This window comes from Lissotriton vulgaris, chromosome 3_2 (assembly GCF_964263255.1).
Source record: "Lissotriton vulgaris chromosome 3_2, aLisVul1.2, whole genome shotgun sequence".
Taxonomy (NCBI): Eukaryota; Metazoa; Chordata; class Amphibia; order Caudata; family Salamandridae; genus Lissotriton; species Lissotriton vulgaris.
The window spans coordinates 135,292,498-135,315,599 of record NC_141690.1 but is presented as its reverse complement, the minus strand read 5'-3'; the positions used below and the strand labels follow the sequence as shown (position 1 = coordinate 135,315,599).

General features: G+C 46.4%; 1 protein-coding gene across 2 annotated transcripts in view; it reads right to left on the bottom strand.

The window, feature by feature from the left end:
* SLC2A9 (solute carrier family 2 member 9) overlaps positions 1 to 23,102 on the bottom strand; it is a 1,599,887-nt gene that overhangs the window by 53,627 nt on the left and 1,523,158 nt on the right. For both annotated transcript variants that reach the window (XM_086964092.1, XM_086964093.1), the window contains exon 12: positions 22,561 to 22,688. In XM_086964092.1, the coding sequence (XP_086820218.1) occupies positions 22,561 to 22,688 (128 nt within the window). The remainder of the gene's footprint in view (positions 1 to 22,560; positions 22,689 to 23,102) is intronic.

Here is a 23,102-nt window from a genome sequence, read left to right as displayed (position 1 = left end):
AACTACACATGACTCATCCAGCAAGGCAAGGTGGGCTGGGAGCGCTGCCATCCGTAATTATTGTTGTCCGTGTTTGCACCAACATTTTCTGAACCTCGACATGTACCCATGCTGCGTGTAGGTGTCTGAAGCATGTCCCCACCTGTTGTGGCCGTTGCCTCCTCCGTACTGACACGCACATGCCAATAAAGTCTATGCCATCCCACTGGTATCTAACAGTGAAGTGTGTTGATTTCATTGTCCACTCGTGTGCCACAATGAGCATCGTCCCTACAAAGGGAGGAACTGACTGACGCATGTGCAATGGAGGTGTGTCCCTTTTGCAAGATCAACCTCTGTGAGCCAGACTTTGTTTTGGGATAGGTGCTGGCCGACATGTGCACTTACGTGACTTCAGCAATGTGAGTATGGTGTCCAACCTCTGACCATGTGGAGCAATGTATTATATCATTACATAATGTGTCCACTGAGATGTGTGTATGTTGGTATGCATTGTGAACTTCGTTGACACAGGGTTATTTTCCTACGATGGGCTGCGGTGTTGAAAGTTGCGCTCCGCTACTCTTGCGGTAGTTATCACGTGTTCTTGTGAATATACCCCAAAGAACTTAGAGGCCCACGCCAAGTTGCATTAAATGAGAGTACAAATAAATAAGCTACAAACCACAATATCTAGACAAATAAAGAGCAAAGAACAAAACAAAGAAATTGTTATGTGTTTTCGTAGTAAGAAACAGAATCAATCATTTATATAGATATCAATTTTGGGAAGATAAAAATTTGGCCAGGGCAGAAATTCAATGACGATGGAGTAATTGGAGTAATTTCAATATATTCTGTGTTACTCTTTGATGTATGCATCCATTTTATATGTGTTGATGAGTTATGTGCTAAGAAAACAGCACTAAATGCCAGCAGTAAAATGGGGAAAATCCTGTCCCAAGTGCACATATAGTAAGCTTGTGCAGCTGTGAACGCTTGCAATTCGTGTGCTATTGCATTTGGCGCTATATGTTAATGCAAAATACTTCCTTGTATTTATATTGCACTCCAGGGAGCAATTGTGCGCCTAAAAAAAGCGCTAAATGCAGAATTACAACTCTTCTCACAAGATATTTGGAGAATACGGCGAGATTAGCCTACGACAAAATATTCAAGTTACATCCTTCCCTAATAGAAATCTCAGAAAAATGACTCACGCCTTTAAAACCAACACAGGCCACCCTGAGGGCTGAACAAAGCTTCACAGAGATCTTAGATGCCCCAATTGCAAGGATGAACACTTTACAAGGTGAATTATCAACTCTTAATAAGCACACACTACTGTTTCAGGCCGAAAATATTGAAGAGTCTTTTACAATCAATATGCTGTGAAATGAACAAAGCAATTAATGAGCCAGAAACAGTATGTTTTGTGCCAACTTTAATACTGTGTTAATTAGAGTTACAAGTCAGTGAAAACAATTTGTTAGAAAAATAGAACAGCGATTAAAGAGAGGGTACATTTAACAGTAAAAATGTCAAAAAAACAAACTAGTTACAACCATTGCAATGGACTATCTGGCATGAATAATGTATTTTAATGAAGAGATTGTTTTTAAAATTAAAATTGTTCATCCATGAAATTGTTTGAGAAGAAACCCGCTTGGACTATCGGAATACATTAAATCCCTGTTGGGTTTGTATGAGATGTAGCCTTGCATTATGTGCTGTTACAGCCCAGAGAAGGCGATAATGTGTATTTTGCAAGTCATGCCAGAATGGAACAATCATATACAGGGTTGCACGATGGCCTGGAGGGATACATCTCTGCTATTTGAAATTAACTTCGACATTAAGATAGAGATTCCAGCTTTATAGAGGTGAGTGATGATTAACTACTGCCTTGGGAATCAATGGCTATTACCGCGCAAAGAAAAATGACATAAAATACGTCACACGTATTCATTCAGACAGACTGACAGGGAGTCAGGGAGTGAAGGATAAATAGATAGATAGATAGATAGATAGATAGATAGATAGATAGATAGATAGATAATCATTTTAAAAGTGCTGGAAATTCTAGCTACAACGACAATTTCTCACATGGTCAATATAAATAGACATGTAACATGGTGGCACTTCTTGCAGTTATGTAATGTTAACATTCTGAGTTTATATCTGAGACAAATATTTCTAAAAAATATGTTCTTGAAAATGCAAGTAATGCAAGAAATTAAGAGGCCATATGGTTCATGCTGGCCCACAAAAGAACTCCAACAACTTAGAATCTATGTTGAGACTTAAAAAAAATCACAGAACATAATAGGTTTAGCAATGGCATAATGTGCAAATTCACACAAAACAGTAAGGTATTCCAACATGGTGACATCACACCTGCACTCTTTACTCTAATTGCAACTCTAGTACACGTGGTAAATGCTATTTGGTGCAACTTGACAAATTTGTACTGTACAAACCACCCAGAAATTGAAGGCCACTCTTTTATGTCAGGACCTTTGGTCTCACACTTTTGATTTCGGTCATACAGAAAACGATTATGAATAGTTTGAAATCAATGGAAGAATGTAATTATGTAATCTACTCCTAACACCTTTCCTCAGGCAATATATTCTGCACTCATTTAGTATCATTTTGACGCTGATTCACAGTCCTTAAGCCTAATTTTTGCTGCCTACTAGACAAAAAACTGTGCTATGTTATGTTAGGTTAAAAGAATTTGTAAAACGTGCGATTACCCGAGGGTGTCATGGCACTGACTGGACCTACGCATGCTGAGACGGTGCACTAAATTGTTACAAAGCCAGGTCTTGATCTCTTTCCTAAATGGCAGCAATGATGGGATAGCTGTTATTCGGCTGGAAGACTATTCCATAGCTTTGTTTTACAGAATATGAAGTTCCTACCTCCCCAGATTACCTTCCTTATTCTAGGGATCACTAGAGTGTTGGCATTTGCATAGCGTAGAGCCAATGTAGCTTTCAGACATGGGGGAGATGGATGACATTTTGGAAGATTCAAATACAATCTGGCTCTGGTATTCTGCACTTATTGCAGCTTACTTGCGTGCTCTCTCAACGTGTGTGAAAAAATAGGAGCAAACATATAAATGCTGGTTATAAGGGTAAACGTTGTCAGAGAATGGCCAACCTGTGATTGGCAAATGCAAAATTAGTTAAAAAAATAAATAAGGAATAGCAAAGTGTGTGAGAGTGGAGTGACACAAATACAAATATGAACATACAGAAAGGAGTTCCATGGGTATTGTGTAATAAAAATGTGTGTAAAGAAGCTGTTGTTCTTCACGGTACATGACTACGGGTGAATGTCATATGGACAGGTATGGAGCACCCATGAAAAAATGCCAGCGCTGGCGTCCTGGAGGAAATTGTTGCCATATTTGGCACCTGTGGGAAAATGCTTGTGATGGCACATTGAAGGAATTTCTTGTCATTGGGAAGACAAAAGTTGCAAGGTCAATGTGCCATCCATGACAAAATGTGGTCCATATTAGACATAACCTTTGACATAAGAGACCACCATTGTGCATGAGAAGCAGTATTAGGAAAATATTGGCACTGGTATATTGTATGTAATGTTTGGGGAAAAGGGGCCACCATAGAAAAATGCTGATCTTTGCAATAGTGGAGAAGTGTGGCTCACTGGTTAGAGCATGCAGACCCTGAAGCAGAGGTCAGACCCAGGACCAGGGTTCAATTCCCGACGCGGCAGGGTCTTGAGCTCAAATGTCCATGGACTCGATAATTCTTGCTTCGGTGCCTGACCTAATCATGGGTTCACACTATGCAACTCTGGGCATTAAGCTTGCTTAATCTCCACAACGGCCCCCCTGCGGCGGGATGCCTGGCTTTCACCTTGGGGATGCCCTGTAGGGGCTATCTCAAAGGGAAAAGCCAGGATGGGTTCCCAAGGCAAGCGCGGAGATACCCCTTCGGGGGTCAATTCAGGCGCTATATAAGAAACATAATAATAAAGGTAATTTTTTGTTATAAGAGGGCACCCAAAGGACATTTTAAAAACATAACTGGGTGAACTCATAGGGGCTGTGAGATTTCAGTAGCTTGGCACACCATAAAAGGGCTTGAATAGTTTGTGAGTGTTTTTTTAGAGTCTATGGCTTTTTAGCAAATGTGTGTGAGATTTGTGCATTAAAATGTAGAAGTAAAGCCTATTTGTATAAAACAATTCTCAGGAAAGAGAAACCCCTTCCCTTTGACTATTTTGGCAGAATATATAATATATGTATTCAATTATGTAACTTCAGCTGTGTTAATTATTGTAATGTCATCAGGCATAAGGTTATGTGACATAATTTCTTGGAACAATGCAGGGTCAAAGGAGAAATTATGTTACTTCCTGTGACATCATTAAGGTCAAAGAATATGTGATGTCACTTCCACTTTCCCATGGAGTTTGGTGAGTTGACGTCCATGTCACCAGGGTATGGACCCAAAAGCTACTAATAGCCAAAAGCCTACTATATCTATTCTGATGACTACTGTCATCATTTCCTCCCACTTTTCACAATTAATGTTTGTACTTGTATTATAGATAGTTCTTATACATCAAAGTAATCAGTCGACAATGCAAAATTCTAAATGTGGAGAATATATTGGACCACAGTCACTGACAGGTGGCTGAGCAACACAATATTATCAACATTTAAAATCAGATTTGGACATTATGTTTTAGATTTCTTCATTGGCATTTCAAAAGATCAAAAAGAAGAAAGTAAGCTTACATCTACCTTTTGGGGCCTGTTGATACAGGGTTCATGTAGAGTGGCATAACAACTCTGTTAGATCTGGGGGTCTCTAGTTGGCAGAGGTAGGTACCAATGTCCAAATAGGGATCCTTGCTTCCAGTCAGGGTAAGGGGGATACACTCTTTGGATAATCCCTGCTCACCCCCTGGGTAGCTTGGCACGAGCAGATAGGTTTATCAAAGGCAATGTGTGAAGTATTTGTACCAACACTCACAGTAACACAGTGAAAACACCACAAATGGACTCCACACCGGTTTAGAAAAATAAAGTATTTTATCTAGACTACACAAGACCAAAACGACAAAAACTCAACATACACTGTTCGGAAATAACTCTTTAAAAAGAGTTCAAAGGTTTGCAGCAAAATAATCCACAGTTGCGTCACTTTTAGCCCTTTTAGCCCAAAGTACCTGTAGATGTGACAAAAAATTACAAGCGGCAGCTGCAGCATCAGAAAACAAGCGAGGCAACACTCCTGAGACCCTGGGGAGGCGATGCGACGGGCGGAGTTGCGTCAAATCAGGTCTGTATTGGGAGCGATGCGATACCTTGTATAGATTCTGGTTTGCAGGTTCCTGGTAGAAAGCGTCTTGCACAGGCACGATGCAACGATCTTCGGGGGCAGCGACAATCATCGGTGCTGCAGCGATGTGTGTCGCAGCATTGATCCTCTTCTGTAGCTGCCCCTCGATGCGTTGGCGCTGGACTCTGCGACAATGTTCGCATCGACGGGATGCGGTCTGCAGGCAAGCGGTGCAATGGGTCTCACAGTGATGACAGTCTCTGCGACGATATTTGCAGCAACAGGAATCTTACCGCACCGGGGCGATGTGCTCCGCAAGCAAGCAACGCGTCGAGTCTTGCAGCGCCAACAGGCGCTGCAGCGATCTTTGCGGCAACTAGAATTTTCTCGCACTGTCGACGATGCGCTCCGCAAGCGAGCGATACATGCAAAATTGTAGATCTTCTTCTCTTCTGTTTTTCCAGCTCCCCAAACAACAGGACACAACCTCCAGAGACCCCACACATGGATCAAGCACACTAGACAGGTCAGAACTCACACAGCAGAGTTCAGGAGGGAAGCTGGCGGTGAAGTAATTTTGTTCCTGGGACTTTTTAACAGGGGGCCAGCTCTCCTCAGGCCCTTGGAGATCTCTTCATGCAGGGGACATAGCCACAGCAAAGTCCTTCCACTCTCCTTGGCAGAATAGCAACTGCAGGTCAGCCCACAAACACACAGCAGGTCAGTCCTTCCTCTTCGGTCTTCCAGCTTTTCTCCTTGGCAGAGGTTCCTCCTTGATTCCAGGATGATCTAAAGTTCTGGGGTCTGGGTATCCCTTTTAATACTAATATTTTCTTTGTTCTGTGAAGGCAGAGAGGCCTTTGCCTAGTCCAAACCAGTTCTGGTCAGTCCTGGAGCACTCTGTTAACATGACTCCTTCTTTCCTTTGAAAGCGAGGGGCAGGATAGTCAGCCGCCCAGCAGGAGGTGAAGACAGCATTGTAGAAGGCAGGCACAGCCCTATTCAAGCCCAAGTGCTATCCCCTCCCACCACTCAAGATGCAGATGGAGCTATTCAGCCCAGTGCTGACACATCCAGCCTCCTGGAGCCACCCAGCCCCTGACACTCCAGACAGTCAATTCACAAACAGGCAGAGGCACACAGAAAGGTTAGACAAGAAAACAGCCACTTTCTAAAAATGCTGTTTTCAAACACAAGATTCTTCTTATAATATGGGTTATTAAATTCTGAGTTCAGGGATACCACACTTCACTTTTCCATCCTGCTCCTATGGGAAGTTATGCAGGTAAACATTATACACAACCTTCCCCATTCTAGCCTATGGGCAAGATAGCCTTTCCATAGTAAAAAACTAAATTGGCAGTGTTTCACTATCAGAGCATGTCACTCACACTAGTACATGCTCTACCTTTCACATACACTGCACCCTGCCCAGGGGGGTACCTGGGGCCTTCCATAGGGGTGTCCAATGTGTACAGAAAGGGAAGGGTTAGGCCTGGTCAGTGGGGACACTGGTCATGTCAGCATGGCAGTTAGCAACCGCACACAGGCACTGCGGTGGCAGGCCTGAGACACCATTTTAGGGCTACTCAGGTAGGTGGCGCAATCAGTGCTGCAGGCCCACTAGTGTGTTTGAATCACCAGCCCTGGCACACTCAGTGCACTTTACCAGGGAGCTACTGATGAAACAAATCTGCCAATCATGGATAACCAAACATAGTAGCAATTTACCCAGGGAGCACCTGCACTTTGACACTGATCAGCAGTGGCAAAGTGTCCAAAGCATCTAAATCAGCAAAAACGAAATCCAGCACAGCGTCAAAAATAGAGGAGGCAGAGGCAAAAAGTCAGGGGAAACCAAGCCAAAGATGCCAGGTCTAACAAACTCAAAACACCTCCCCCTCCCCTGGACCTGGCAACAGTAGAAAAGAAAAAAAAAAAGAAAAGTGGTCGCTAGATTACCTCATTACATTGTGTTCGAAATTGTGGACCCTTAAGTGGAGGCTGAATGGGCCTCAGATAATCTCAACAGTCTAAGATATTTAGGGCAGGTGAGATCTCGAAATACGGATGTCAATAGGGTTAGATATGATCTCCATATTTTAGGAAATGCCGTTCCTTGATTAGACAGGGAGAGATTGATGTGTTCCATCCTTCGTATGTACCTCAGGTGGTGTAGCCAGCCAAGATGCGTAGGGGTATGCCCTGTACCCCAATGGGAAAGAATGTTTTGTAAGGTCGCTCCAAAGGCCAGGCTGATCTGTTTGCCCCATCGGGACTTGAGGGGAAAGGTAAGAGGGTTCGGGAGGCCTAAAGTTATGTATGATGGGAATCTAGAAAGCTCTGTCTCTAGGCAAGTGTCAGTATCTGTAAGCACCTGCGACCAGTATGTCTTGAGTTCCAAACAATCTCATAAGATGTGCAAAAGCGTACCTGGGGATCCACAGTGCCGTCAGCATTTGGGGTATTTGGACGGTTGTATTTTTGAATTTGGTGGGGTGTCTAGTACCAGTAGGTTGCGATTTTCATTGCTGTCTTGATACTGGCTATTGTATGCGTAGTGTGCAGCGCCCTGTAATAAATGTCACCCCATTCTTTAGTCGTGAACTCTCTGCCTAATTCTGACTCCATTTGTTTTTGGCTCTTTGATTAGGGTGTCTATGTGGGCGGGCCCATCAAATGGTACAGGTTTGAGATCAGGCGTTTTTCGGATGTCCTAGACACGAGCCAGCTTTCAAAGGGAGTGAGTCGCCATTGTGCGCCAGGCCGAACAGAGGGGGGCAGTACCCAGCGGCACACCTGAGTGTAATGCCATCGCTCTGTTTCAGGAAGCGTGTACGAAGGGATCCAAAAGTGAAAGGACCCTCTAGACTAAACAGATAACCTAAAGACCTGCAGTCCGCTTGTGCCCCCTACTGGAATGTGGGGTCTTGAAGGTTGAATGGAAATCTGGATTTTTTACTATAGGAGTGAGCAGTGAGGGGAAGGACATAAGTTCCCTTTGTGTTGCTATTCCATCCCAGACTGCCAACGATGCCTTGGTGATGGGAGAAAGGTATAGCGAGTTGGGGCAAACTTGTATAGGAAGAAAAGGAATGCTCCAGAGAGCCTGGTCTGCCAGCGTATGGTCCATAAATAACCTGTTCTTTTCGGATTCTGCACCGCACCATTCCATGAAGATGCTCAGTTGGGTAGCCTGGTAGCAGCAGGGGAAGTCAGGAATTCCCTGGCCACCCTTATCTGGGGATCTGAGATCCCTGTGAAAATTGGGGGCGCTTGCCGCCCACACAAATTTATTTATTTATTGTTGAAGGGAAGAGTGTCCCGGGGTGGAGGTGCAGCCAGAAGTGCTTAGAAGAGAAACAGGATCCAGGGAAGGATCATCATTTTAATTGCAAATATTTGTCCCAACCTGGATAGGGAGTAAGACCGCCATCTGCACAGTTCAGATGTGGTCTGGTGGACTAGCCATTGGTAATTGAAAGCAAAGGTGTCTGTGATGGTAGGGGATATCTGTAGGCCAAGATATGTGATGGTTGTCTAGGCTCTTCGTATGGGCAGGGTGTCAAGGGTTTACGGTCTAAGAGTGAGTTTTGATTTGTGAATATTTATCTTAAAGCTAGAAGCCATGCCAAATGCCTCCAGCTCCTTCAGGAAATAGTGTAATGAGATGGAAGGCTCCTCCAAGGATGCTATCACATCATCCTGATAGAGGCCAGTGGTGTGTGGCTCCCCACCAAATTGAACTCCCTTAATCTGTGGGTTGGAGCGAATTGCTTGGGCCATGGGTTCCATATTCAGGGGAAACAGGAGTGGTGACAGGGGGCACCCCTGCCTAGTTCCCCTGTATACACAAAATGGGACAGAGGAGCATCCGTTCACATGGACCAGGGACGTGGGTTGGGTGTAGCTGTTGAGGATCCACTTCTGGAAGTGACCCTCTATGCCGAAGTGTGTTGAGAGTGACCTCCAGGTATGGCCAGTGCACCTTATCGAATGCCTTCTCGGTGTCAACTGGAAAGAGCATTATTTCCGGGTCATACTTCTGAGATTTGTCAATTATGTGCTGGATTCTATTTGTAGTAACACTACACTGCCTTTGTGGCACAAAGCCAGCCTGATTGGGATCTATAAGGGGACTGAGTTGAGCAGCAAGAAAGCCTTTGAAGTGCTTGATGTCAGTGTTCATAAGGGAGATGGGTCGATAGGAGGAACAATGGGTCTTATCCTTCCCTGGTTTGGGTATTACTGCTCTTGCTGCCCGGAGCATGGTAGTGGTGGGGCTACACCCCTGATTGCATTAAGGAGCCTGGTGAGAAGAGAGGAATGGCTATAACAGAAGGCCTTGTAAAAAGGGGCCAGAAAACCAGCCGGACCTGGGGACGTAGAAGGCTTTTGATGAGATATACTAGAGATAACTTCTTTGATCTGAATCAGTTGATCCAGATCAGTCACTTGCACGGGCATCAGAGAGGCAGTGATGGCCTCATTAAGATATGCAAGGATTGTGTCCGGGCGGAGGTCTTGTGCAGTGTAGAGAGTCTGATAATATTCGCGGAAGAATTACACAATATGCACATCATCAGTCCACTCCCGTCTCTCTGTGTCCAGAACCGCTCAACCTCTAGTCTCCTGACGGCGGGCCTGAAGATTATTCGCCAGAAGGGGACCAGAACGGTCACCTCCCACATAAAACCAATGACGGAACCGAAGTGTTGCGTATTTGACCCTTTCAATGTGTAACCCTCACCAGTTAGGCTTGGGCTGCTTCTAGTTGTCTCCAAATCCTAGGAGCCCCTGTTATCTTGTGTATGTGCTTTAATTTCATCACTTGATGGGACATACTCTCTCTCTTATCCCGGCAGATTCTATTATCTGCGGCAGATATGGATATAAATTCCCCCCTGACTACTGCTTTTAGGGCATCCCACAGCGTAGAGACCGAAACCTCAATGGCATCATTAATCTACAAATAATCCTTAGTAATCTGAGCTATAACCTTGGGCGGTGCAGTAAGGTGTCCCTAAGTCTCCAGGTTCCATCAGAAGGCCCAGTAGATGAAGCTGTGAGAGTCACCGTCACTGCAGTATGATCTGATAGGGTGCTTGGTTCAATCTCTGTCGCCTGAACTGCTGAGGCCAGTTCCAGAGTGCCCACGAAATACTCAATCCTAACATATGCTTTGTGGGCATGAGAGTAATATGTGTAGTCTCTGGAGTTGGGGTGGGAGATCCTCCAAAGGTCAACTAAGCCCATGTCCCCGAACCAAGCCCTCCCTGCTAGGGAAAGGGTCCCTCCTGTCCATAGCGTTGTGCAGATCTGTTGAGGGCAGTGTTGAACACCAGATTCAGGTCACCCCGCATCAGCACTAGCCTGTCCTGTGTACCCATGATTTCTGTCACTGCTTTGCAAAGGACTGGTTACTGACCCTCACTGGGGGAGTATATTGAGCCCACTGTAATGCTACTGGAATCTATGGATAAGGAGTATGCTGGGAGTGTTCCTTTAATCTCTACCTCTTTGGGCCTCACCTTCCCATTACATCTCTGGGAAATCAAGATCTCTACTCCAGTTATGTTATACGGGAAAGACAAGAAGAATTGATAGGGAAATGCCTTCAAGCGAAGTCTTTGTTTATCTTTGGAGAGGAGATGCGTCTCCTGCAGTAAACATATGTGTGCCCCAGAGTTTTCTAAATAGGAAAGGATAGAGCCCCACTTTAGTGAATGGTTGAGACCTTTAACGTTGAATGTGAGAATCACTAGTGGATTAGTCATGGGGGTTTACAGAGAAAAGCAGCGTTCCATGTAGCCCTGAACTGCCATAGCACTACTTTATCTGGTCTAAGAGTAAAGGCGATCTGGTCATGCATATAACAACAAAAGTAATAAGCGCAAACGCACTCTGTGACCAGATCCACTCAGCCCACGTAACAAAGGACCCTAATGGACCAAACAAATGAAACCGATCTATTATCCAACAGAAGAACATCATCCAGGATGGGTGTCTCCATGGAATACCAGAAGTAAGGAGGGATCTCCGGGGCCACTCTCCATGCTCCCAGCCGTGCCCTAAGGGAGGAAGGGAGAATGGAAATCTAAGGGGAGCAAATGTGGGTAAAAATGCGCTTCATTCATTTTGGTGTCGTCAGCCCAGCTGAATTTCCTGCTAGGGGGACCAGGACTGCCTGACTCTCCTTAACGATGGTGTCGAGGTCCGGGAGCAGTCCGGGTGGAAAGGACAGCAAGCCCCCCTGGCCTCGAGACTCCCCCCCTTGCGATCCTGCCTCCATTCACAGGGTGCTCTGGTGAAGGATCTTTCAAGTTGAGTAGGTGGCAAGCTTCATTCAATGAACGGAATTAGTGCAACGTCCCCTCCAAGCGAATAACAATGTGAAAGGGATGTCCCCAGGTATAGGGCACCCCATCACTCGAAGAGGTAACAGGCCGAAAGGCGTTTGGAGGATGGATGCTGCTAAGTCTTGAAACAGGAGTGGAGAGTGACAGTGAAATTGGAAAGTATTGTTGTCCGTGGTGGCCTTTAGGATTTTGTCGATTCAGAAAAGGGGGTGGTGATGAACAGAGTGTCTGAATTAAGCAGACCACTCTTACCCAGTCCAAAGATCAGGGCTTGATCCATCACCGTTATTTATCTCACTGCACCATCCCAGCTCAGAACCTGGCTATATGCAAATCAGTCTGTCCCTGGCCCAGTGCATCATGGGAACAGGGCAGACTAAACTACCAAGCCAATTCTTCACCAGAAAGGAGACAAGCTACCGGGGACCGGTTTCTGGCATTTCAGCCGTCTTCGGCCCGGCTTGCTTGAATCCTGATGGTGCAGTGAGAAAGAAACTCATGTCTGAGTATACCCTGCCACACCTATAGTGGCCAAAAACGATTCAGAAAAGGGGGTGGTGATGAACAGAGTGTCTGAATTAAGCAGACCACTCTTACCCAGTCCAAAGATCAGGGCTTGATCCATCACCGTTATTTATCTCACTGCACCATCCCAGCTCAGAACCTGGCTATATGCAAATCAGTCTGTCCCTGGCCCAGTGCATCATGGGAACAGGGCAGACTAAACTACCAAGCCAATTCTTCACCAGAAAGGAGACAAGCTACCGGGGACCGGTTTCTGGCATTTCAGCCGTCTTCGGCCCGGCTTGCTTGAATCCTGATGGTGCAGTGAGAAAGGGACTCATGTCTGAGTATACCCTGCCACACCTATAGTGGCCAAAAACGATTCAGAAAAGAGGGTGGTGATGAACAGAGTGTCTGAATTAAGCAGACCACTCTTACCCAGTCCAAAGATCAGGGCTTGATCCATCACCGTTATTTATCTCACTGCACCATCCCAGCTCAGAACCTGGCTATATGCAAATCAGTCTGTCCCTGGCCCAGTGCATCATGGGAACAGGGCAGACTAAACTACCAAGCCAATTCTTCACCAGAAAGGAGACAAGCTACCGGGGACCGGTTTCTGGCATTTCAGCCGTCTTCGGCCCGGCTTGGTTGAATCCTGATGGTGCAGTGAGAAAGGGACTCATGTCTGAGTATACCCTGCCACACCTATAGTGGCCAAAAACGATTCAGAAAAGGGGGTGGTGATGAACAGAGTGTCTGAATTAAGCAGACCACTCTTACCCAGTCCAAAGATCAGGGCTTGATCCATCACCGTTATTTATCTCACTGCACCATCCCAGCTCAGAACCTGGCTATATGCAAATCAGTCTGTCCCTGGCCCAGTGCATCATGGGAACAGGGCAGACTAAACTACCAAGCCAATTCTTCACCAGAAAGGAGACAAGCTACCGGGGACCGGTTTCTGGCATTTCAGCCGTCTTCGGCCCGGCTTGCTTGAATCCTGATGGTGCAGTGAGAAAGGGACTCATGTCTGAGTATACCCTGCCACACCTATAGTGGCCAAAAACGATTCTGAAAAGGGGGTGGTGATGAACAGAGTGTCTGAATTAAGCAGACCACTCTTACCCAGTCCAAAGATCAGGGCTTGATCCATCACCGTTATTTATCTCACTGCACCATCCCAGCTCAGAACCTGGCTATATGCAAATCAGTCTGTCCCTGGCCCAGTGCATCATGGGAACAGGGCAGACTAAACTACCAAGCCAATTCTTCACCAGAAAGGAGACAAGCTACCGGGGACCGGTTTCTGGCATTTCAGCCGTCTTCGGCCCGGCTTGCTTGAATCCTGATGGTGCAGTGAGAAAGGGACTCATGTCTGAGTATACCCTGCCACACCTATAGTGGCCAAAAACGATTCAGAAAAGGGGGTGGTGATGAACAGAGTGTCTGAATTAAGCAGATCACTCTTACCCAGTCCAAAGATCAGGGCTTGATCCATCACCGTTATTTATCTCACTGCACCATCCCAGCTCAGAACCTGGCTATATGCAAATCAGTCTGTCCCTGGCCCAGTGCATCATGGGAACAGGGCAGACTAAACTACCAAGCCAATTCTTCACCAGAAAGGAGACAAGCTACCGGGGACCGGTTTCTGGCATTTCAGCCGTCTTCGGCCCGGCTTGCTTGAATCCTGATGGTGCAGTGAGAAAGGGACTCATGTCTGAGTATACCCTGCCACACCTATAGTGGCCAAAAACGATTCAGAAAAGGGGGTGGTGATGAACAGAGTGTCTGAATTAAGCAGACCACTCTTACCCAGTCCAAAGATCAGGGCTTGATCCATCACCGTTATTTATCTCACTGCACCATCCCAGCTCAGAACCTGGCTATATGCAAATCAGTCTGTCCCTGGCCCAGTGCATCATGGGAACAGGGCAGACTAAACTACCAAGCCAATTCTTCACCAGAAAGGAGACAAGCTACCGGGGACCGGTTTCTGGCATTTCAGCAGTCTTCGGCCCGGCTTGCTTGAATCCTGATGGTGCAGTGAGAAAGGGACTCATGTCTGAGTATACCCTGCCACACCTATAGTGGCCAAAAACGATTCAGAAAAGGGGGTGGTGATGAACAGAGTGTCTGAATTAAGCAGACCACTCTTACCCAGTCCAAAGATCAGGGCTTGATCCATCACCGTTATTTATCTCACTGCACCATCCCAGCTCAGAACCTGGCTATATGCAAATCAGTCTGTCCCTGGCCCAGTGCATCATGGGAACAGGGCAGACTAAACTACCAAGCCAATTCTTTACCAGAAAGGAGACAAGCTACCGGGGACCGGTTTCTGGCATTTCAGCCGTCTTCGGCCCGGCTTGCTTGAATCCTGATGGTGCAGTGAGAAAGGGACTCATGTCTGAGTATACCCTGCCACACCTATAGTGGCCAAAAACGATTCAGAAAAGGGGGTGGTGATGAACAGAGTGTCTGAATTAAGCAGACCACTCTTACCCAGTCCAAAGATCAGGGCTTGATCCATCACCGTTATTTATCTCACTGCACCATCCCAGCTCAGAACCTGGCTATATGCAAATCAGTCTGTCCCTGGCCCAGTGCATCATGGGAACAGGGCAGACTAAACTACCAAGCCAATTCTTCACCAGAAAGGAGACAAGCTACCGGGGACCGGTGTCTGGCATTTCAGCCGTCTTCGGCCCGGCTTGCTTGAATCCTGATGGTGCAGTGAGAAAGGGACTCATGTCTGAGTATACCCTGCCACACCTATAGTGGCCAAAAACGATTCAGAAAAGGGGGTGGTGATGAACAGAGTGTCTGAATTAAGCAGACCACTCTTACCCAGTCCAAAGATCAGGGCTTGATCCATCACCGTTATTTATCTCACTGCACCATCCCAGCTCAGAACCTGGCTATATGCAAATCAGTCTGTCCCTGGCCCAGTGCATCATGGGAACAGGGCAGACTAAACTACCAAGCCAATTCTTCACCAGAAAGGAGACAAGCTACCGGGGACCGGTTTCTGGCATTTCAGCCGTCTTCGGCCCGGCTTGCTTGAATCCTGATGGTGCAGTGAGAAAGGGACTCATGTCTGAGTATACCCTGCCACACCTATAGTGGCCAAAAACGATTCAGAAAAGGGGGTGGTGATGAACAGAGTGTCTGAATTAAGCAGACCACTCTTACCCAGTCCAAAGATCAGGGCTTGATCCATCACCGTTATTTATCTCACTGCACCATCCCAGCTCAGAACCTGGCTATATGCAAATCAGTCTGTCCCTGGCCCAGTGCATCATGGGAACAGGGCAGACTAAACTACCAAGCCAATTCTTCACCAGAAAGGAGACAAGCTACCGGGGACCGGTTTCTGGCATTTCAGCCGTCTTCGGCCCGGCTTGCTTGAATCCTGATGGTGCAGTGAGAAAGGGACTCATGTCTGAGTATACCCTGCCACACCTATAGTGGCCAAAAACGATTCAGAAAAGGGGGTGGTGATGAACAGAGTGTCTGAATTAAGCAGACCACTCTTACCCAGTCCAAAGATCAGGGCTTGATCCATCACCGTTATTTATCTCACTGCACCATCCCAGCTCAGAACCTGGCTATATGCAAATCAGTCTGTCCCTGGCCCAGTGCATCATGGGAACAGGGCAGACTAAACTACCAAGCCAATTCTTCACCAGAAAGGAGACAAGCTACCGGGGACCGGTTTCTGGCATTTCAGCCGTCTTCGGCCCGGCTTGCTTGAATCCTGATGGTGCAGTGAGAAAGGGACTCATGTCTGAGTATACCCTGCCACACCTATAGTGGCCAAAAACGATTCAGAAAAGGGGGTGGTGATGAACAGAGTGTCTGAATTAAGCAGACCACTCTTACCCAGTCCAAAGATCAGGGCTTGATCCATCACCGTTATTTATCTCACTGCACCATCCCAGCTCAGAACCTGGCTATATGCAAATCAGTCTGTCCCTGGCCCAGTGCATCATGGGAACAGGGCAGACTAAACTACCAAGCCAATTCTTCACCAGAAAGGAGACAAGCTACCGGGGACCGGTTTCTGGCATTTCAGCCGTCTTCGGCCCGGCTTGCTTGAATCCTGATGGTGCAGTGAGAAAGGGACTCATGTCTGAGTATACCCTGCCACACCTATAGTGGCCAAAAACGATTCAGAAAAGGGGGTGGTGATGAACAGAGTGTCTGAATTAAGCAGACCACTCTTACCCAGTCCAAAGATCAGGGTTTGATCCATCACCGTTATTTATCTCACTGCACCATCCCAGCTCAGAACCTGGCTATATGCAAATCAGTCTGTCCCTGGCCCAGTGCATCATGGGAACAGGGCAGACTAAACTACCAAGCCAATTCTTCACCAGAAAGGAGACAAGCTACCGGGGACCGGTTTCTGGCATTTCAGCCGTCTTCGGCCCGGCTTGCTTGAATCCTGATGGTGCAGTGAGAAAGGGACTCATGTCTGAGTATACCCTGCCACACCTATAGTGGCCAAAAACGATTCAGAAAAGGGGGTGGTGATGAACAGAGTGTCTGATTTAAGCAGACCACTCTTACCCAGTCCAAAGATCAGGGCTTGATCCATCACCGTTATTTATCTCACTGCACCATCCCAGCTCAGAACCTGGCTATATGCAAATCAGTCTGTCCCTGGCCCAGTGCATCATGGGAACAGGGCAGACTAAACTACCAAGCCAATTCTTCACCAGAAAGGAGACAAGCTACCGGGGACCGGTTTCTGGCATTTCAGCCGTCTTCGGCCCGGCTTGCTTGAATCCTGATGGTGCAGTGAGAAAGGGACTCATGTCTGAGTATACCCTGCCACACCTATAGTGGCCAAAAACGATTCAGAAAAGGGGGTGGTGATGAACAGAGTGTCTGAATTAAGCAGACCACTCTTACCCAGTCCAAAGATCAGGGCTTGATCCATCACCGTTATTTATCTCACTGCACCATCCCAGCTCAGAACCTGGCTATATGCAAATCAGTCTGTCCCTGGCCCAGTGCATCATGGGAACAGGGCAGACTAAACTACCAAGCCAATTCTTCACCAGAAAGGAGACAAGCTACCGGGGACCGGTTTCTGGCATTTCAGCCGTCTTAGGATTTTGTCCTCATGAACGCAAGTCAGTATGTCTGAGGGAGGTCCAGCCGAGGACCTTCTAGGGCCCACTCTATAAGCTCCTTCAATCTTAATCTTTAGATCGGGGCCAGCTTCAAGGATAGATCTGAACAGTTCTGACACAAACGCGACAATGTCCAATTCCTCTGCCCCAGGAGCAACACCCCAAATGTGTATGTTGTTGCAACAAGGTCCATTCTCTAGGTCCTCAGCGTGGGCTTGGAAGTACAATTGATGGCCTCTAGGGCGCATGATGTGTTGCTGTAGTTGCTCTAGGACTTCTTCATGTCCCTGCTCAGGATCTTCCAGGGTTGAGACTCTGTCTCCCAGGCTTTCCATGTCCCTGCAAACCTCTCAAAAGCTCTCCTGCCAGCTCTTTTTAGAATGATTGGGGGTCATCCCGCAACAAAGTGAAGACTGCCTCCAGGTATGAACGGGTGACATGTGCCTCCACCTGCGTGGTGTCAGGCGAGTCCTCTGCATTCACAGTTGAGGCTGTGTTTCCAGAGTGTGCCCCTGCCTGTTTAAGGAGCATATCGTTCACAGTCCTATCCCTTTTGTTCTTCCCAAAAGCCATGGCAGGGCCCAACAGGACCACCCCCCCTCTGTCCAGGCAGGTGTCAGCAGGTGGGGCTTTCCAAGGGGCACCGACGAGAGTGGTCTGCCCACAGCGAGATCCAGACGTGGTCAAGATCAAAACTGGGTCCAGGCAGATTCACCTCGCTGGGGAGGGGCCGTGGCCAGTCAGCAGGGAGGGCACAGTTCCCCCAGCGACCAGGAGCCTGGGGCATAAGCCCTCATGTCCCCTGTTAGAGACAGGTGGCAGAGCTAATGCCCAGGCCATATCACATGGGCGCAAGAATGTAGAACCCTGTGGGTTGTGGCTGGATAGTGTCCTCAGGCCTGCCCTGCAACCCGGGCCAGCCTACAGCTTCAGTTGTGGATGTGACCCCCGGGGAATGCCCAGCAGAGTTCTTTGTGCACCCCATTTGCCTCAGGAAGGTGCAGAACAAGGTGGCCCTCTCAACAGGCCTCACTATGGCCGCCCCACTTCTCCTCACCTCTGTGCCTTGCTCGGCCCTTCGGCAATTCCCAGCAGCAAGGCCCGGCCCTCCTCTCTCCCCCGTCCAGGGACTCCCGTTACACCGGGCCCTCGATTCTGCAGGTCTAGCAGCTCTGTCTGCTCTGGGAGCCCCAGTCGTGCCTCTCAATCAATGGGTGGGTGGGAGACAGCAGGTCCTCCACTCCGTGGCCTCCAAGACTTAACCAGAGGGAGATCACTGCAAAACAGCAAATGCAGCGTTGATTTAGGCTCCTTCTGTGGTCCCTCATCTGGTGTCACAGCGGTCCTGGAAGCCTCGCCCGATCACAGGGTTCAGCGCCGCACTCGGTCCCCCGGGGACTTTCCTCCAGGCCCCAAGGCTCCAAGATCAGGAGCGCGCAGCCCTCAATGCCTCGGCCAGGCTCCCGCCATCCGCTGCTGTCAATGCTGCTGTGCCCAATCTCTCGCAGAAAGGCCGGGACAGCTACAAGAACAGGCTCCGGGTGTCACACAGCTCACTGCAGGGGCATGATCTCAGTGCTGTACAGGCTGCTGTTGGCGTGGCCTTCAGAAAGAAGCTGAGAGAGGCGAAAACACATCCCAGCCATCTACCATAATGGCCATGCCCCCCTTCCCCCAGAATTGGACTTTATAGGGTTTCAGATTGTTCCCTGGATTCTCAGTGGCCCTCCTAATACATTTTCACCTTCCAGTTTAAATTGGTTTACTGTTCAAATGTAGCAAAAAGTGGTAAAATCAGCATATTTGATAATCCTTGCTTTATCTATTGATAAGCCAGAAGATTTAATTAGTCTGGAAAATTCTAGCAATAAAGGCTTCAGGTATTGGACATAAATTGATTAAAATGATGTGAACCATTCTTATAGCTTTATTGCCTGCGGCTGACGACTATACACATCGCTAAAAACCCTGAACTAGTTACAAGGTTGAGCACAGACAAGCACCTACAACGTTTGAGGTGGTCTTTAACATTTGTTTAGCCCTAGACAGAAGGGTTATAAGGTTGTTAGAATATTCCGTAGACTGCAGATATAATTTTCTAAATTAAAATGAAAAGATAAACATTGGAATGTTGCAGTTGAAGGTTTATACCAGCCATTATTAGCCCTGAGCCACTCCATTCTCTTAATAGGAGTTCTCATCATTACACTGCTCTAATTCAAGTAAAAAGCACTTTTATAGACTAATAAATAAATATTAAGTATATTAGAAGTGAAAATTATTTCCTGTATGGGGATTTCCTTAGGAGGAAACAATTAGAATATGGTCTAACGTTTTATGTAAGCAACAAATGCAGTTCCCAGCATCAGTATTCACATAGGCCACTGCTCCGTTTTTGGGCCTGCCTCTCTCTTAAATTGCAAAGCTACACTAGTAGACCATCTGTAGACCTCTCTCACTACTGTAAATCTGTGCCGCTAGCCCCGCCAAAGGGTCTCCTACTCACCAGTCAAAAAGCCAGTTTGGAAATAACATTTAAGGCCTTATCATTTTGTACAAGTAAAAGATAGTTCAACATGGCCTGAAAAGTACAGGTTGCTGCATCAATTTTGTTACCTGTAACAGGCTTCAAGAATGCAACAACATGTCTCAGACCTCTTGGAAAGAACAAAGACATCCGCTTGACCAGATCTAAAGAAATTTCCTTTCAGCTTTGAGGAAATTTCCCTTCCTCACGAAGAGAACTCAAAGAGTTAGACTTTGAACCAACACTCCTATGCCGATGACTAATCCTCTCACTCTCCAACTCAATCAGCACCTCCAAAGCAAACTTCGCCGATTGCAGGAGTAACGTCACTGCTTGGATGAAAAACATCTGCCTCCAGTTCAACAAGGCAAAAACTGAAATCCTAATTTTCTGCAACAACCACTCCCCCTGGGTGCCTCTTGGAAAACCGCTGAACACAGGCCCCATCTACCCCTAGGGAGCATGGCAAGAACCTCAGGATTATCCTGGACACAACCTCTTCATGAGCAGACAGATCAATGCCATCTCCTTATCATGGTTCCACAACCTGTGAATGCTACCCAAGATTTTCAAGTGGATTTCACTGAACACCAGGTGAATGGTCACCCAGGTTCGTATCACAAGCAGACTTGATTATGGAAATGCCCGCTATATTGGAACCCCAGCCCATGTCCTACACCGACTCCACACCACCCAGAATGCTGCTGCCAGACTCATACTGAACAACTAGCGAAATAACCATGGGGCATATGTATGAAACTATTTTGTGTTCGCAAACGCTGCGAATCGCAAAAAGACAGCGTTTGCGAACGTGAAATAGAGAAAAGCGATGTATGACACATTTTCGCATCGCAAAATAAAAAATCGAAATTTTTGCAATTTCTTCATTTGCAAGGCCCGAAGTCTGCGAATTTCTCTGCAAGATGTCCTGCACATCTAACCTGGGCTTCTATTGGAATTCTTTAACGCATTTTAGCAAGCTCATTATCTCTGTTTTAGCTGCAGTTTCCTGCCCCTAAAACAGCAAGAATTTTACTGATGTTCTTGCTACTATGCCCCCATGTTTTTGCAGAGTTCTGAATTGCTCGTTAGAGGTTGCTGCTCTTATGTTATCTGGAATAGGTTTGAAAACAGTTACAATTACCCTTGGCTTCTAGAGTGCGGGGCTACTGATCATGTGTATCTTTTCTAGCCTTTTCAGCACAAATTGCACAATCAAGTTTCTGCGTAAGGGTTTAAAGTATTCAGAAAAATTGGTGCACAACAAGTAGCGGTGTGAGTAAAAAAGGTACAACAATGAGGACGGTGCTGCTAGGTCAGGGGGAACCCAAAAACCCCTGAAAAAGAGTAGGCAAGGCCAACCCTATATAATGAGCACACTAAGTCTTGAGCACACGTCAAGTTAATTATTTCAAAGCACGTGTACTGTGCAATTTTCACTCTCAACATAAACAACAGGAATAACAAAACAAGATCGGCAAGATAGTAGTTGTTTTTTTCTTTTTATATGATTATGGTCCTCCTTCTAGAGGAGATCCCCAAAAGAAACCAGCCGACACGTGTTTCGTCAACGGGTAGTTACACATGACTCTTCAGGGCTGAATTGAAATCAAAAGCTTGGGATCGGGGAACCGGTGATATTTCCAACCCGGCCCTGAACAGGTTTACTATCTAAAGAATGGCTTCCGTGAGACAGACAAGTAACCTGCCATCAGGTCCCAAGATGAAGGGAGCCTCGTAAATGACGGGCAAGTACAGCCGTCAATAGCAATTTTTTGGTGCTACAGGTGCTGTGCATGTCATCGTACAGAAGAACTGCGCAAACCGGTTATTCCTGTTGTTTGTGTTGAGACTGAAAATTGCACAGTACACATGCTTTGTAATAATTAACTTGACATGTGCTCAGGACTTTGTGTGTTCACAAATTGCACAATATTTCAATTTACTCTTGCTTGATAAATATTTGTGTGCGAGACCTCTTTTAGTGGGAAATATAAAAACCCTGGTAGACTTTATTTAAAAGTACATTTACATTTGAGAGACTTGTTCTTATTTCATTTCTTCGTTCCTTCCTTACTTCTTTTTCTTCCCTCTCCCGTACTTCCAATGCTTCTCCTTTCCGTTTTCATATCTTGGATCTTCATTTTTTCACTCTTTCATTTATCTAACCTCTTTTTCTCTCTTACATATTGCGTTCTTTGATTTTTTTTTCTTATTACTTGTTTTCCTCATCCTCCACTTCATGTATGAAGAGGGGTAGAAGAGGGAAAATGAGGACGAGAGGGCCCCCTTTCACCCTTAGTCTTCTTGGACCTTTTAACGCTCCACCCGTGCTCTCCTCTCCTCCTCTGGTCACCAAGAAACATCTGTGCCTCTCTCATCCTATCTGTGTACGTAGAGCTCTAAAGCATTAGACAAAAGGGGACACACTTGTGTCTTTTCCACACCTACATAGTAAACTGTAGTAGAAGCTTCTTCTCTCTCCTACAGTGGTTTCATGCCCCCTGGTTCTATATAGATGTTCTTCTTCATGCCATTTAGGTTCCCTAACAACAATAAATGACATGCAACACTAGTCAGAAATTCAATGGCTTCCTCTTTCTATACATTATCTCCCTTTTCCTTTACCCTGTGTAAGCGTTCACACGAACCCCGGGACCCAGATTGCTCATTTTGCTGAGAATCAAATTCAATGAAAACGTTTGAAAGTTTACCTGTATTACAGGGAATAGAAGTCCAACTGCACAGTTGCTGAGCCAGTTAATGGTGCCAGCTATCATGAATGCTGCAGGTCGATGAGACTGTTCAAAAAGCTCTGCTGTCAGGACAAAGGGAATCCCACCTGCAAAAAACAAAGGAGTAAATGAGTAGGTATCAATAATCCCGGCAGTTACTGTATTTATCAATATGCTTATGCAAACATTGATACACTGAAAGTTTATACGTCTAGCTGTTGACTTTTTTGGTCGGTTCTAACATTGTTTACTTATGCATCTCCAAGACGGTGTCCTTTCATCTGCACTGCCCCTAAAATATTAATGTCTTCAATCTGTAATAACCCCTTCCCTCGAGCATTGTGTTTGCCACGTTCACTCCAGGATTGTGGAACTTTTTCTCATGCATCCTTTCATTATCTAAATACTGCTGCTGAACACTTTTGCCTACTTGTAGTAATCTCAAACAGAATCAACATTTTCTGGAGGGATAATAAGGATGACTACCACCTATAGACCTGGGGTCCTATTCATAAGCATAC